This window comes from Podarcis melisellensis (genome assembly GCF_964234715.1).
Source record: "Podarcis melisellensis genome assembly, chromosome: 7".
Lineage (NCBI taxonomy): Eukaryota > Metazoa > Chordata > Lepidosauria > Squamata > Lacertidae > Podarcis > Podarcis melisellensis.
The window spans coordinates 40,724,794-40,741,826 of NC_138539.1; the positions used below are offsets into that span (position 1 = coordinate 40,724,794).

The 17,033-nt window shown below is 40.0% G+C and overlaps 1 protein-coding gene across 22 annotated transcripts in view; it reads right to left on the reverse strand.

Annotated features, from left to right (window-relative positions):
• The window catches only part of DTNA (dystrobrevin alpha), a 179,494-nt gene that overhangs the window by 46,047 nt on the left and 116,414 nt on the right, over nucleotides 1–17,033 (reverse strand). For all 22 annotated transcript variants that reach the window (XM_081918514.1, XM_081918512.1, XM_081918515.1 and 19 more), the window contains 5 exons: nucleotides 11,536–11,621; nucleotides 9,487–9,641; nucleotides 8,034–8,139; nucleotides 7,030–7,196; nucleotides 4,136–4,260 (listed from right to left, as the gene is read on the reverse strand). In XM_081918514.1, the coding sequence (XP_081774640.1) occupies nucleotides 4,136–4,260; nucleotides 7,030–7,196; nucleotides 8,034–8,139; nucleotides 9,487–9,641; nucleotides 11,536–11,621 (639 nt within the window). The remainder of the gene's footprint in view (nucleotides 1–4,135; nucleotides 4,261–7,029; nucleotides 7,197–8,033; nucleotides 8,140–9,486; nucleotides 9,642–11,535; nucleotides 11,622–17,033) is intronic.

The following is a 17,033-nucleotide window of genomic DNA, read 5'->3' on the forward strand; positions in this document are numbered from 1 at the left end:
TCTGTATTATTGTATTCAACGTTGCTTTCAATCCCCCCCACCAGAAAAAGTGAAAATAAAATAACAAACATTCTCACTGTCAGGAACAGATATTTTCTCTTAGGAAGGAGGTAATGTCCTAGGCAGGTGTGGGGAAACATTGGCCCTCCAGATATTGCTGAACCACAACTCCCATCAGCCTCAGCAAGCATGGTCAATAGCCAGAGATGATGGGAGTTGTAGTTCAGCAACATCTGGGCTCCCTACACCTGTCCTAGGATCAGAAGAGACCAGATTGTTGGTTGTTTTTGAAATCCTTATAAGAACAGTGCTCAATTCCCTTTCGAATCCTGGTATATTTTCTTATACGTGAATAGATTGACTCCAGTCCAGCTGAAGCTAATTGTGACAAAAGTTGAATCCTCTGCACACTTCCAATAAGTGAACAATTCCCACAAAAAAATGATGGAAAAAATACTTTCTTGCATTGAGCTTATTGGGATATGATCTCAACAAACTTTAGTGAACTGCAGCCATTGCCTTCTGTATAAAAATACAGGTAGAAAAGATGTACACAGAAGTCCTTTTCTATAGAGTAGCTGATCCTGGATAATGCAAAGAAGAGGATCATGTTTTGCTTCAATTTCACATTTCTCTCTCTCCTCCTCAGATTTTTGCAAGTGGAGATGTAGTATAATAAGAGTAGTTGTTCAGGGCCTTGCCAAGTAGGAGAGTTAGGTGGCCTTCTTCAGGAGGCACTGAGAGAGGTAGGGGGTAGAGGAAGAAATAGCTTGGTATCTGAATGCTGCAGGAAGGCATTTTGGTGTTGGCCCCAGCTGGAGATGTGGGGGTGTGGGGAGGAATGAAGGCTCTGCTTCAAACAGAAAGATCTTTCAAGCGGAAAAATACACATATTTGCAGCATATTTATTTGAAGTGCCCATACAGTTATTCTTTTCTTCTTAAACCATGAAGGTACTGGCTAATTTGCGATTTTCATTTAAGGCTATAAGGGCAAGTCTGAAGACCTAACTATACTAACCTGAACTAAATAGCAAAACTCTCATCAATATGTTATGGCTCTCAGCTATAAACCATAGGATTACATCAACTATTCACAAAAATGTTTCCTTTTGAGCATAACTGCTTGATTCATTTGGCTTTCATCAATTTTTCAGCAGCTTGCTTCCATTTAATCTGGGTGGGGGAACCTGTGGTCCTCCAAACACTGTGGTCTCACATCACTTCTGATCATTGGCTATGGTTGCTGTGGCTGATGGGAAATAGACTCCATAATCATCTTGAGGGCCACAGGTTCTCCATCCCTGGCTTAAGTAGTCAACCTTTTATTTTTGACATCTAAGGAATGGAATAAGTAAAGGGTCTAGCATTTCAAACTAATATTCTTAGCAGGTGTAAATTTAATTTAAAAGGAATTATCAAGTAAGATGCTGTTTTGAAAAGCACTATCAATGATTCTATGATTTGGGAAGGTTAAACAAATAGTGTGCTTCCATTACAGCTTCATTATAATGAGAACAATACACTGTTCAGTCTTCCAATGACAGCTCATTGCTTTAGACTGATCTTAGTTAATAATCATAGCCCAGTATTTAATATCTGCATGAGAGTCTTCATGTCAAAGCAGGCTAAGTGACTTCCAACAGTGCTGCCAACCACAGACAGTCATTATGTAATATAATGTTCCTTGTATTTTCTACAAAACACATGCAACAGTGAATACAGAATGAACAGCCACATGAAGGAAGTTTTGACTTGAGGTAAATGGAACACAGAACATAAAAATAAATCTCTGTGATGGAGATCTGAACCACTTTAAGAACCACAGGAGTAGTAGTAGTTACCGTAAAAAAACCCAAACCCCATTAAGCAAATCACAATTATTATCTGAATATGCTGGGAATTATCCTTGTCAGAATAATTCTATCTAAACAGCTGACTATCTGTGCCCATTCAGCTATATGAATGTATAATTTAAAAGTGCTTGTGGGAACATAATTATCTACAAGTCACTCAGATGCTCTAGGGACTTAGAGAAGAAATCACTGGAATATCAGAAGCCTACTTCTTATTGATCTGATTTTGAACTGAGCAGTAAAGGAAGTCCAGAGCTTACAATACATGCTGCTTCTTTTAAGCCAACTAAGCTTTTGAGCAGGCTTTTGAGGCTACAAAGTTATCCTCTCACAACTCTATAGTGGCAGAAGCTCCTCTGTGCATGCCTTAAGGCAGGAGTAGTCAATGTGGTTGTCCTTCAGAAGTTGTTGAACTACAACTTCCATCAGCCACAGCAAGTGTGACAAATGGTCAAGGATGCTGGAAGTTGTTGTTCAATAACATTGGAGGGTACCACATTGGCTACCCCTGCTTTAAAGCCATTTCCAAACACCATTTTTTTGTAAAGACTGTTTCCAAAGAGAGGTGAAAAATGGAGTTTGGAGTAACCGGTGCTGGGAAAATACACGAGTTGTTATGTACACAGAGATAGGAATGGAGATTCTGATTGACATCTGAAGCAGCAGTGATTAGAATGTATATGGCTGCTGTTGGATCTCTAGCTTGCCAGATTCTAACATGCTGAATTAGCATGCCAGTCACCTATCACAGAACCACAATCCCAGAAATCAGAACTCCTGTCCTGCATATGGAGTGCTTCATGTAAATACTTTTATCAAGGTTATTTTTATTCTGCATTCCTGGATATCACCAGTATCTTCCTCAACTCCAGATACTTATTTCTCCCATCCCTGTGGGCCAACTTTGACAGGTAGGCAGGACTGTCTACCTGTCAAATCATCAGGTCTCCTAATGATAGCAGGTGACTGACACCTATCCAAGTTCAGAGGAGGTTGCTAGAACTGCTGATCAACAGTTATAGGAAGGACCTTTGAAGTCTCTGAGAAAGCATTTTGAATTCAAAGCATTTCCTCTAGTGCAGTGGTTCTCAACCTGTGGGTCCCCAGATGCTGTTGGACTACAACTCCCATCATCCCTGAGCTCTGGCCTTGCTAGCTAGGGGTGATGGGAATTGTAGTTCAACAACATCTGTGTACCCACAGGTTGAGAAAGGCTACTCTAGTGCTTTACATCCCATGGGAAACTCCTTAGGACAGCCCCAACTATCAGCTGACTGTCAACAACGCAGGGCTCTCTTGAAGCAGTAACAATCAGCTGGTAGCCAGAGCTTCAAAGTGCCTTGCAAATGGTTTTGCAGACACCATCAATCATCTGATCAGCAGTGCCTGAAAACTTTTTTTTTTGGCCCAGCCACTCTGATGTCATATATGATGTCAGATGCAGGGCGAGTTGGCAGGGCTTAGCCAAAATGGCCTAGTCATTAGGCCTAAGGACTAGAGATTTCTCACCCTTGACTTACAGGGTCCCTGAAAAGACTGCTGAGAGATGAACTTCCTACTTCTTCAAATGGCAATTTCTTTAATTTGTAGAAATGTAGCTTTCCTACATTTTTGACCGTGCTTCCCTACTTCTTAAAAGGAGCACATTGCAGCTGCCACATAATACATATCTAAGTTATGGAAAAATCAAGGCATGGCTATGTGAAACAGTTAAAGGAAACAATTCAAAGCACCTTTGTTCCACCTTGTCTCACACAGGCTATCAGATTTCATAATTCATAACTGTAATTCCTGCAGGAAAGCATTGCCTTCGTGTGAACTGAGGCATGTATTTTAGAAAATCTCAATTTTGAGAGAACTGGTAAGATAAATAATTTGAAATCTGCTTCCATATTGGAGCATGTCAATTTCTACTTTCCTTTCTTTACCTTTTAGATATTTAACTGTTTCACTGGTCAAAACAGAGCAGGATCATTCAGCTCTAGCCTCCTGGTATACTGAAGACTCACTAAACTGAAATTTTAAAAAACCACACACCGATATTTCAGAATGCTATACTATGATGCTAAGCAAAAATGGAAAAAAGATCCAGTGTTTCCCATTACTTTTCAGTATCATGAAGCTAAGTTATGCTTAAATCCATAATACAATTGGATAGTTTAATAAGCAGCATTTCTAGAGAACACATGAAGAGGCCTCCCTCCATTTGCCTTCAAACCAGGATGAACAGTAGGTCACCAAGAACAAAGGATATTATCTACAGAGCACACAAATACTTACACAATATGAGCCAAGTTTAGAGGTTTTTCAGGCTGGTCAGGGAACATTGGGTGCAAAGGTTCACGGCTGGAAGCACAGCTTAAAGACTTGCTAAGTGCATTAGTTAGCTTCTTAGCAGGTGATTTCTGGGAGGAACAAGGAAGGTAAAGGTAATTTGGACAGGTAAGGTTTAAATTGTTTTTGCAACCACAGAACTATGGGGAAACAAAGCAATGCTCTACTAGTTAAAGGCATCCCCCCCACCAAAGACCCACTTATTCAGTGGCTCTGTATTATGTCCTGAGTTGCATCCTCGTGAGGCCAGAGGAACATCGCCCGGCTATTGTTTTATTGTTTTATTGATTTAATATGCTGTAAACTGCTTTGAGATTTTTTATTAAAAATACAAAGAGGTATAGAAATAAAATAAATAAAATCCTTTAAAGAGAGAGAAGCTGCAGAATCTCCCAGTTCATCTTTCTCCTTTCTCCCACAGTGAGAGGAGTGGGAGAGAGGACCCAAGACCTGCATCTGATCTCTCCACTGGCACAATCCCAGGTGAAAAGTACACCTGAAAAGCTGCTGATGACATAATTAGAAGTGGAAGAGAGCAAACATTTCTATGACTGAAAAGACCATGTTTGCCCTAAAAGGATTAGGGACAACAAACAGATATGTATAGAGAACGTACACTTCCTTTAGTAGCCTATCAAGGGTATAAATGAGGTTTTTTTCCCCAGTAGAGGAACCAGGTACCTGAGTGTATGATCCCCAGGCAGAATTTTCTACCCATGAACAAAGGCAGGATCAGATACAGTTTGTTTTCTAATTGTGCAGACCTTTGCATAAACTGGGTTTCTAAGGTGCACATCATCAGTACAAAAAGCTCTGTGATAAACATCAGCACAACACTCAATCAAACCAGACTCACACAAACAAAAAATCTAGATTGAAAAATAAAATAATTACGGTGAATCATACTTCATTCAGGCCCTCTTTACTCAGTCCTTAATAATTTAAACACTTAAAACATGGTGATCCATGCCAAAGAAGTGTGAGTTCAGAGGCCATTACTGTACTAGAATAATATTTTCCATATTCCTGATTCACTACCTAACTCTGCACTACCTATCTTCATTTATTTAGGGCTGCCATATGTCTGGATTTTACTGGACATTACCAGGATGTCAAAGGTGGAATTGACGTCTGGGGGGGATTTCCAAAAGGTGGCACTTTATCCTAAAAAAAAAATGCTCTCAGCAACTTTCGGGGTGTCCTGGTTTTTACTTTTTGAAATATGGCAACCCTAATTTCTTAATCATTGCCAATTATATATCATTCTAATTTCAGAAGCACCAGCTTTAATATATAATGCTGTTTGTACTGCAATTGCTTAGTTTGCTTTCATTATCCTTATTGAACTTCCCTACTTTCCAGCTTTCGCAGGTAAGATATTCTTTGTATTCAGTGCTTTTTTCTGGGGGAACGCAGGGGTACACATACCCCTAAACATTTTGTGAATCTAAAAGCATGTAACTTATTTTTTTATATATAGAATCTGTTGCATAGACTCAAATGTGCAAAGACTCACATATGATATGAGTTTAAGTCCCAGAAATTTATATTAACTGAGTTGTGGCTTAAGGGGGCCATACACTGGGACTCTTATAGAAATAAGCTTATTAAATATTATTAATAATAGAATGCACATGCTACCTTTAATTTCAAAAAGAAGCTAAAATGTGGTTTACAAACAAATAAAACAAAACACACAAAATAAAAACAGTTCAATAAACAAAGTTAAAATATAAATTGCAGTAACCACCAATACCTGGCACTGGTATTGTGAACTGCCTCGTGATCTTCAGATGAAGGGTGGTATAAAATAATAATAATAATAATAATAATAATAATAATAATAATAATAATAATAATAATAATAGCAGCAACAATAATAAGTCAGGGAAATGCCCGGGTAAACAGGTATACTTCCAGTTGTTGACATAAACATTCCATGGTTGCAGGCTGCCTGACCTTCGAGAGGAGATCATTTCACTGCTCAGGAGCCACCATGGAGAAAACCCTCCTCTGCCCCACAGTAAGATGTATACCTGTGGACCATGGCATGCTAACAGGGTAACCAGTGCAGATTATGGAGACCTGGATGGTCTACACAGAAGGAGGCAATGTTTTAGAGAACTGGTTCCAAACTGTCCACAGCCTTGTAAACTAGAACTAGAATGTTACACTTGACTCCGTAGCTAACTGGCAGCTACCAAAATGAGACAAGATCACACATATGTTTCATCTGAGTGCAATGTAGAGTTCATGTTGTTAGAGATAGTCTGAAAAAGGTTAAGAAACTATGGTGGCTGAATGTTAATGAATATATAGCATGCCTACACTTCTACTGACTTTATACAAACATATTTCATAAAGTAGCTGAATGGTAAATCAACATCTTCCATTGTTCTTTTTAGATCTAGATTTTTAAGATTCCATTTTAGATATAGATCTCTTATCATATAAAGCAGATAATATGAGAGAAAAGCCAACATATTTGACTATGTCCTACAAAAATGAACAACTTACTGTGGAAATAGTTTTATATTCCAAGACCTTCCTGCAGCTCTCCTGACATCCAGAACAGTATTAACATGTTGGACTGCTCAAATCCACACTGAGGATAGCCATACTGTTCAGTTCTTCCCATTTTTCATCTCAGAACTGACTGGGAACAAGGACCACAACTGGGGCTTCTCCATTACAGAGACGCTTAGCTAAACTGGCAAAGTTAGTTTCCTAAATGTGGTTTTAAGGGAAAACGATTCGGTCAGTTCCAACTCCCATCCTTGAGATTTTCTCTGACTGGTGGAGTTCAAACAGTCTGCAGCAATTCATGAACCTTCCCTTACCCATGACGTGTATTCTTTCATTTGGTGCTGGTTGCTATGGGAACCACTGGCATGTCCCCTCCAGAAGCAATCTTGACAGAGCTGGTAATTGTGACACTGCTGGCATCGATAGCGAAATCCCATCATGCTCTCGCTATGGCAGTAGGAACACTCGACAGGGTGGAAGACTACAAGGGGAGATGGATTTAAAAACAAAACAAAAGACAATCAGCGCAGCGTTAAAACTGAAGCCACTAACAGGTCTTAGCAACCTGCTTTTTGTGTCTGAAGTCATTTTCCACAGCAAATGTTCCTTAAGGTTCCTGAAATTTAAAAGCTTCGCAGTTTTCTCTGAAGACAAACAAGCATCTGCTACTGTCTAAGAGAAAACCTCTTATAACAGCAGAAAACCAAAACAGGAAAATGTGGAAGCGTGGAAGAACGAATGAGGCGTTGGATTCAACTAACCCAGTGCACTAGCTGAAGCCAGCAGAAGGACTCCCAGTAGCTCAGTGGGGTTTCCCCCCTCTCTTCCCCACACTACTCCCCCAAATCTGCTTTGGGGAGTCAGGAAAACCTCCATAATAACACATAGAGGGAGTCTTAAGGGAGACTGTTCTGTCTGGCAATCAGAAATACTGGTGCTGACGGAACAATTTTATTAATGCAGTGTTGAATTCCATCCTAGGACTAGTGTGGATGTGAAGAATCTACTGTGGTCAACTTGCAAAGGCAGAAGGAGAGATACTAAAGGTAGCAAGCATATCAGTTTATGCTGTGTATGATTTTGCAAGAGGGACAACACTAACTAGGTTTACAACTAGCAGCCTGAAACTATGCTGAGTTCAGTATGTCTGAGCACATTGAAATCAATGGACAAGGCAGACCTTATCATTAGGAATTGAAATTGGCACCACATTCTTAGCCATTCTTCCTTTTCAAGAACAATAACGTTTCCTGGGGAAAACACAATCATTGTGAACCACATTGATATTCCACATGTCCCTCATCCTTTGACTACATACCATTCTCAACATTTGCCAATCGATGCAGAAGTGGTAACCAGACCAGGCATTGCGGTGGAGGATCAGACATGAGAGTGTCCAAAAAAGCATTCAGTGTGACTTTTTTCTGTTTACATGAACAAAGCAGAAACAATTTAGCATTGCAAGCTGAAAGGGGAATTTTACTTTCCTCATGGGTCACACACACATGGGTGATATAATTAAGCAGATACATTTCAATATCTTAAACAGGGGAAGGGAACTCTTTTCAGCCCAAGAGACGCATTCCTTTCCGGGCAACCATCTGAGGCAACCTTTAAGTGATAGGCAGGATCTGGAGCAAAAGTGAGCAAAGCAACAGATGTAATTTCATCTCTGTACAGTAGGCTAGCTTCTACACATACTTCCACAGCCCTCTCTGTTCTCCACCCAGACATTATCAGAGGTCAAGGACACAATTAAGGAGTAAAGCAGAGCCAGTGAGGGGTATGGCCCAGGAAGAGTTCTGAGGGACACCAAGTCATGGGCGTAGCCAGGATTTTTTTTGGGGGGGGGAGGACTTTGTTAGGGGGGCAGAACCAATGTGATTGGTCAGTTACTTAAGTATTTCTATTGTTTTACTTGATGGGGGTCAGCTAACCCTTGCCTCCCCCTGGCTATGCCCATGCATCAAGTCCATGATGCTACAAGGGGGATTTGCTCTGTTGTAATTCAAAGGCAAGAAGCTTTGTATGGTAGTTGCTCCAGGCTGTGAACATCTCAGTCAGCTATTTGGGAGCCTTTTGAAAAGGAGTAGGGGAGATCAGGGGCCACGTTGTAGTCCTGGAACCATCTTGTAACCACTTGTACTTGTATTTTTTTAAAAAATGGCATTACTTGAAAATTTCAAAGGATTTTCCATTTAAATCTGCACATAAACAGGATGGGCTGGATGTAGTCCTGTGTCCATGTAGAACTGGGAAGGACCAAACCTCAGTGCATACCTAGTCCCAATATTGCTCATCTCTATAATACTGAAGGCAATAGTTTATTGGTCTATAAATCTAATATCATTGTTATCATAACCAGTGCTATTTTTCTAGAAAAAGATGTGCCAGAGCTCACCATGAACTTCTCCCAGTGGTGCCCACCTGAGAGCTGAGCCCTAATCATATTCCACACTTATGTAGGAGCATTTTGGAAAACAATACAGGGGCTCCTCCTCCTGCTGCTGCTGCGAACCAATTCATAGCTACCCTACAACATCTTGTTAGTATTTCTTCCAAATCGTATTAGGAGATTGTTCACACGTCTTCCCAAGTCATATCTAATTTGGCCCTTAAACAAAATACAGTTCTCTTCTGGTTTACAATTGCCAAAGTGTCCAGTACACAATCTACGGTATAAACAAATAAAAAGCACATAACATTTTGTCACTGCATACCATTAATGGGAAGGGCAAAAAGGAGGCAGTGAATGTTGCCATTTTATCTACCTGTTGAGAAAAACAGGATTTTGCTGACTGCTCTGTGTATCCAAAGGAAGGACCTTCGAAGACCGCCGTGGGTAGTTTAAGGACTTCTCGCAGAAACATGTCATATTTACCATAAACCATTACACCGCTGGTGTCTGAAATCATTGAGAAAATATCTGATGGAATAAAGGGGGGAAATATGAAATGGTTTATTTGGTTTAAGCCACTAGTTACAAATCTAACAGTATTTCTTTTCAAATGAAAATAATAATTAGAGTTATCCCCTTTTTTATATTGCAAAAGAACGGATACACCTTTGTAAGGACTCACTAAAGGGAATAAGCAAGCACTTTTCTAATACTCAAAATTCTTTTCGTTTTAGAAAAAAATGATGCAAATCAGAAAAAAAATGGTAATTTAGCATGATAAAAGAGATCCAAAGTACAAAATGCAAACTTCTTGCCCCTGGAGCAACTTTCTGCTTCAAGTAATGATAATGGTGACAATTTATTAAATTTTTATACCACCCTTTATCTGAAGATCACTGAGTAGCTTACAGTATAAAAATACAAAATATATAACACAACAATAACCTTCCCCTCAACACATTTAAAAGGCCGTGGATTGTTTGATCAGTCAAAGGCCTATGTGAAGAGGAATGTTCTCACCTGGCACCTAAAGTTATGTAAGGTGCCAGGTGAGCCTCCCTAGGGAGAGCATTCCACAAATAGGGAGCCCATTTTCATGCTGCCACCCTCTGAAGCTCTTGTGGAGGAAGAACATGTAGAAGAGCCTCAAATTACTATCACAGGGTCTGGTTTGGTTCAAATGGGGAGAGGTGGTCCATGATCTGGGAACTGAGTATTTAGATATGGGTGGTTAACCTGTGGCCTACCAAAAATTGTTGGTCTCCAGTTACCATCATCCCTAACCTTTGGTCATGCCACAGGTTTGGATTTGGATTTGGATTATTGGAGAGCTGGGTATTTGTGTGCGCACTTTAAAATATTCAATGCATTACAAAGGGTGATTTCACTTCAGACAATAAAGTTGTTTCTGTGCCTCTTGTGTGTTATGTGTTTGGATCTATGAATGGATTAATTTAATCCATATTGGTTTTAACTAGGGCTGCAACCTGATTAAAGAAGCTTTAATTGATCAATCTTTCTAATACATATGCATGTTTCCCAAAGATTTTGCTAACTGCTTTTCTGCTCTTGCTATTGGAGTCAAAGAGCAATTCTTTAAAATTGTTAAATGCTTTACAGATGTTGACTATGCAAAACTTAAACAGAAATCTGCTTGTAGTAGAAAGCACTGTTAGTTCTTTTCAAACTTGGGCCTGGCTGCCAATTCAGTAGTGACCTGTTGTTTTAGTATAATAGAATCAAAGAACCGTAGAGCTGGAAGGGACCCCAAGAAGAAGAAGAGTTTGTATTTGATATCCCACTTTATCACTCTCCTAAGGAGACTCAAAGCAGCTAACATTCTCCTTTACCTTCCTCCCCCACAACAAACACTCTGAGTGTGGCTGAGAGACTTCAGAGAAGTATGACTAGCCCAAGGTCACCCAGCAGCTGCATGCGGAGGAGCGGAGATGCGAACCCGGTTCACCAGATTACGAGTCTATCGCTCTTAACCACTACACCACACTGGCTCTCATCCCAAGGGTCATCTAGTCCAATCCCCAACAATGCAGGAATCTCAGCACACAGTCTCCCATCTAATTTGAAACCGTACTGGACCCTGCTTAGCTTTGCAAATGTGCTAGCAGTTTTATTGCTGGGGGACTTTGTACTCTGTATTGTTTAGTAGAGTAGCTCTTTGGGTCTCTAGTGGTGGTGGGGTGCAAAATATATTTCATTATGAAAACCATGAAAATGTTTCTTTATGCTGGACACTCAACACATTTGACCATGCATAAGAAGAATCTTTCAGTCCCAGAATTCTGGAAAGAAACCATGAATTGATTCATATCACTATTATCTAAACCAAATTCTGGTTCTATTCCATATTGAAAGGAAAGGAACAACATTAATAAAATATAAACAATAGAGGACAAAGACTTACATCTCAATTTGTCCATGATCTTTCCTCCACAAAGTGTTGCCAAGGCCATTTTGACAGCAAAGACAGACATTTTTCCATGTCCTTCTCTATACAGTAACAAGAAAACAAATACGATGACATCAATATGGCAATATTTTTCCACTGCTGTTGAATTATGCCATATAAATATTCTTAGGCTTGGAAATTAAAATTTTGCAAACAACCATAAAATTTTTAAAAAGAATACAAGAGAAAACAAGCTATTTATTGTAGTTCTGATTTGAACAGTGGTTATCTGAGTGCTGTACTGTAAAAACAGTTTAAAAAGATAAAGCTAGAGAAATAAATCAAATATAACAATTCTAGCACAACACTAAATTCCATCGAAACCAGAACACTAAACATTGCCCAATCTAGTCTGGTCAGGCTCTGGCAGAGAAGGCGGCTCTGGCCAGCATTTCTCTGCTTCCCCACCCCCCTTCTTTTCCTGGGCCGTTGTGTGTGTTCCCTGAAGATTTCCCCTCGTATTAATCCCAATGGAGAGAATATAAGTATACCTAATGTACTTTCCCCCCATTATGGGTGTATGTCAGGAGCCTGGAAGGGTTTTTGATCTGGGTGATCCATCCTTAATCTGTCTCCAGAATGGCTGCTCTTTTGCCATTATCACCACTGCAGCACCACCAGTACAGAGCAGAGGTTTCTGTGATAACAACAAGAGAGGCTTGAGAGAGTAGACCTTTTCCTCCAGCCTGCACATCTCCCTCTCCGTGGGTAGGGAGAAGATCCACTCTGTCCTATGACTATTGGGACCACAAGATTCTACCCTAAATGGTATTAAAATAGCATTAACTGTCAAAACGTCATTTTTATGTTGTGAACCGCTCTGATATCTACAGATGGAGGGCAGTATACAGTTATTGTTGTTGCTGTTGCTGTTGTTCTTATGCCAGGGAATACAACAAAGATGTCTGTCTAGTGCTGAATCAATATTAATGTGGGTCCACAGTAGGCCCCCTGAAATATCCAGCCATGTCTACATGCTGAATGCAGAAGTGGTAGTGATACAGACAAATTAAAAATGGTCAGTCTTATTTATTTCAGTTGGAGAGAGTTAAGCTTAGTTAAAAGGTACACAGTTCGGCTTGATTGTGCCCTATGCTTGCATAAAACAGGCAAGCAGCATACATATTTTAATTTCAAGTGTTTGCCATTTTAGTTTAACATATAAATAAATGGGAAATCATTGAATATAATTCAAAATCACAATTATTATCAACGAAGCTGGTCCAAGTAAAACTAACAGTTTTGAAACAAATCTAAGCATTTATGCAAACACAGACAGCGATCATCCATCTTGTACATACAATACATTAAAAGCTAGTTGGTGACTACTTGTGGCTTGAAGTACCTGTGTATGTTTAGGCAGTAATGTATTATAGCTGCAGCAGTCATGTACAGAAAGATATTGAGTGCCTTTTTTGGAGTGTCATCACCTATTATCCCTAACAGAAAGGCCTCCAGTCTTTCGGGAAATGTGAGTTTTAGAATCTCTTTTAATTCTGTGTGAATAATTTCCCAGTACTCTCTAGTGTATTTACATGAACACCACATATGAATCAGGGTTTCCTCCACCTTCTGGCACTTTTAAAAAAATGTAATAATGGTAAGGAGAAACAACTTTATTGTTTGAAGTCAATGGATTATTTTTTTAAAAATAAATAAATGTGTGACGTATGGCAATTGTACAAATTTAATGGGTCCTTCTTCAGTAAGGGGATGAATTGTGAATAGCAGATAAGTAAGTTTTCTCTGTATACCAAATGGAATAGCATTTTCCATAGCTGAATACTTCTGAGAAGAAAAGGTATGAAAGGAATATTTTCCTTTTTTTTTGCAGTTTGACTTGATAGGTTTGGACACCATATTTCATCTGAGTCATTTATATTCATACATCTCTACCTAGACTCAGTGTAAATTCAATTTCCCCATGAAAATATGTATTGACATGGCTTGTGACTAGGTGAGATAAACGGGCACCTTGGCATTTAGGTGCCCCTAGGGTCTGGCAATTATCAAAGCTGCTCTGTTGTACAATGAAACTCCTTTATAGTAGTAGCTTTTAAAGTTTTCATGAGTAAAATATGGCTGCTTAAGAGCAAGTATTCTTCCTTGTGACAGCCGCTGGTGAAGATGTTCAGTGAAGGGATCATTGTTGTAAAGCCATAAAGGGGGAGAGAATCTTCAGAGTGTGTTGAAACTAAAGGTGAAATGTTCCAGAAGGCCTAAAATGCCATCTTGGTAGTCAAGATAACTCCAAAACGGATTGGTAGTTGTTGCAAGAAGGAGCTTGCAACAGCTCATATATGTTTATATTCCCTTGCTTTATTCACTTGCTTTCGTATATACTAATTGGCTTGCTTTGATGCTGTGCTTATCTGTAGACCCTGGGATGCTGGGCTCTTGGCTCAGAGAGGACAGCTATCTGTAAGCTTTGGATAGTAGCCATCTATGGCCTCACCGGTCAGGTGAATTGATGGGCCAAACTGAAGTAGGCTGCTTTGTGTAGAAAGAATGCCTAAACATTTGCTTGGGTGTGGATAAGTAATGGTGACTTCCCACTCTTGCGTGTTTGTCCTGCATCTGCCAAGGCAGTGGGGCTCTGCTGGCTCTGCTGTGAGTTTACTATTTCTTATAAGCACTAGACTGAATCACTCTGGTATTTTTGACATCCCTGCACTAAACCACTCCCGCAAGCCCATGGGCTAGTGGAGCAGGGCACAGAGGCAGAAAATAAATGAAGAAGTCAACTGCGTTACTTGTAGAGATGGAGAAAATATTTCTATTTAAATGTTACTCAGTTCTCTACAAGAATGAACAACACTCAAAGAACCAACTGTGCCATCAGAGAAATGTATTGTGGTGCTCATCCAGTCAACAATTGTATATGCAGTTGGGTAGTAGACTGATCAACAACTTCACTTGTCAAAACATGATCACACTGACTTTAACAATCATAAGAGATGTGCTTATTACATGAACGGGCAGCATTCCTCTGTACTGGCCATGGGCTATTGTAAAGGCATCAGAAGGACTTATGAAGCGAACAGAATAAAGGGCTGAGAATCCCCTTGTAATTCTCTTTCACGCTGTACTTGTCTGCAAAAGTGAGGAGGTAGGGAACTGCCCTTTGCTCTCCTGCCTCTAACGCATATGAAACATCAGTAAAAGACCTGAGGCCACAGGGTGCTCCAGCTGTCCAAAGCCAATAGTACTACTCTATACCATATTAGCTAGAGGCTATCGCAAAACAAAATCTATAGCATATGACTAAAACCCTGTGCATGCTTTTGCATACTCTATCAGAGCCAATAACACTTCCAAGCTGATTTAACAAAACCTCATCTAGATTTCCCTCTGGAAATAAGCTGTATTATTCTCCATAAGAGTAGGTGAAAGTTTAAAAATAATGAAGCATGAGCTCCCCCCCTTTTATTTGTATTGTATTCATACTATTCTGATAATATATTCTGAAAAATGTATTTTACTGAGCAGAGCGTGTGTGCCATGAACATAGGAATAGAGGGGTGTGTGTGTGTGTGTGTTTTAATGGCATGAATGCAGCAGATAATCAAAGCTGCAAGTGGGTTGTAACCAGTAGCAAAAAAGATGAGCAGGTGGCCTCCCCACTCCCTAGCATTACTTAATGTTGCCCTGTCCCATTTATAAAAGAGTTTAATATATTTCAGGGCAAAAATAAGGAGTCTGATTTGAAAGGAAGCAAGCAGAAATCCCTGTCTCTCTGCACATGCAATTGCTGTGATTGCTGATAAAAAGAACTGAGTGACAAGCTGCGTCAGGGAACCAAATTAGATGTGATCAGAAGAAAATGCCTTCATTTGCACCTCTTGGTAGAAATCAAAGACCCTATACTCTGACCTCGGAAAAGCCTTCCTTACACACACCTTTGATTTGTGGGCCTTCACCAAATGTATTTCCAATGAGTTCCCTGCAATTATGAGTACAGTTTGTCTATTTAAAAGATTTCCATCCTGCCTTGCAGCAAAAGACACTTGGATATTTCCTTACAACTTGACTTTAAGGCTCTTGTTAGGATTGCTCACTCTTATTGCTCTGGGATAAAATGGCGGCCGCTACTAATTTGCTGGCAGCCCATTGGGATAATATGATTAACATGATGACATTACAATGTCATATAACTAAGTATATCTATGATGCCAATTCACGGTGAGACCAGTGTTTCCTGCTCTCACTGTGAGTAGGCTACATGATAACTGTTGTTATTGGCATTCATCTGTCTTGGGAGACAATAGAGGAGTGTGCATTTGGGGGTAAAGTCAAACCATTGGAGAGTTACAGTGCCTGCTGTGGCTGTAGAGACCAATATGGGGAAGACATGCTTTGTTGCAGATGAAGGCATCTAGATGCAGATAACACAGGCAGTCACATTTAGCTAAGGGAGCTGCTTTGCTATATGTAATTCCCTGGGAAGAAGCCCCATTGAACTCAGTGGGGCCTAAGCATGAGTAGATAGGCATAGGCCTGCACTGTTAATATAACTCAAACCTTCAATCCAAAATTGCTAAGCTACATCTTAAGTAGCAACAAGAATGGAAACTCTGTTAACATTTCTATGGTCATTCCACTTGACCGAGTCTTTAATATTTAGCCACACCAGGCGAAATTAATAAAATGCATTTCCTGCCCAGAACTCCTGGGATTCTTCATCCATCCTATCAGGCTATATGGCTCATTGAGGCTCACATTTAGGATTTCTGATTACCCCTCTATTAATTCAATCACAAATTCGAAGCACTATGTCAGCATAGTGAGGACAGCTCTGGTTTACAGTACTTGAAATGAAAGCAGTTGCTATTTTAGAACAATTTGCATTTTTGGATATACTCCAGGTCCTACAATTACCTAGCTACCAAAAGTGCATAGAATAGTTGTTGAGCACATTCTATGTGAGAGCAATACTGTGTTAACATAGATCACTCCATCATTTACAAAAGCAATACTTTTTCAGTCCTTCCTCTGTGGGATGGTGTTTTGTATGCATCTTCAAAGCCTTGCAATGCTAAACTCCAGAAACAAAATGGGTATTACGAATGATCTCATTTTCACAGTGATGGTTTTGTTGGGAGGGAGGGAGGCTTACAGGCAGTGGGCAGCAAAACATGTGCCCAGGCATTCTCAGTTGGTTTCTTCCCTGTTCTTGTGAAGAGTCAAGAATTCAGGGTTTACTGTTACTTCTTTTTTTAAAAGAGCTTCCGCCTTGTTGTGGAATCTTTTCCAAACACTGAAGGCCACAGTTTCACAGCCTACTGACAATTTCTCCTTGGAGAGGGCAGGAGAGCTGGCTGGATACAGGCACACATTGCCTCTGCTACTTTGTCATGTGGAACGGTTGCTCCCTCCCACCTCACCCCAGGTGTTGCCATGGTGACTAAGCTGTACCAGTTGATCTGACTCTGGAAGGTACACAATGCCAAGCA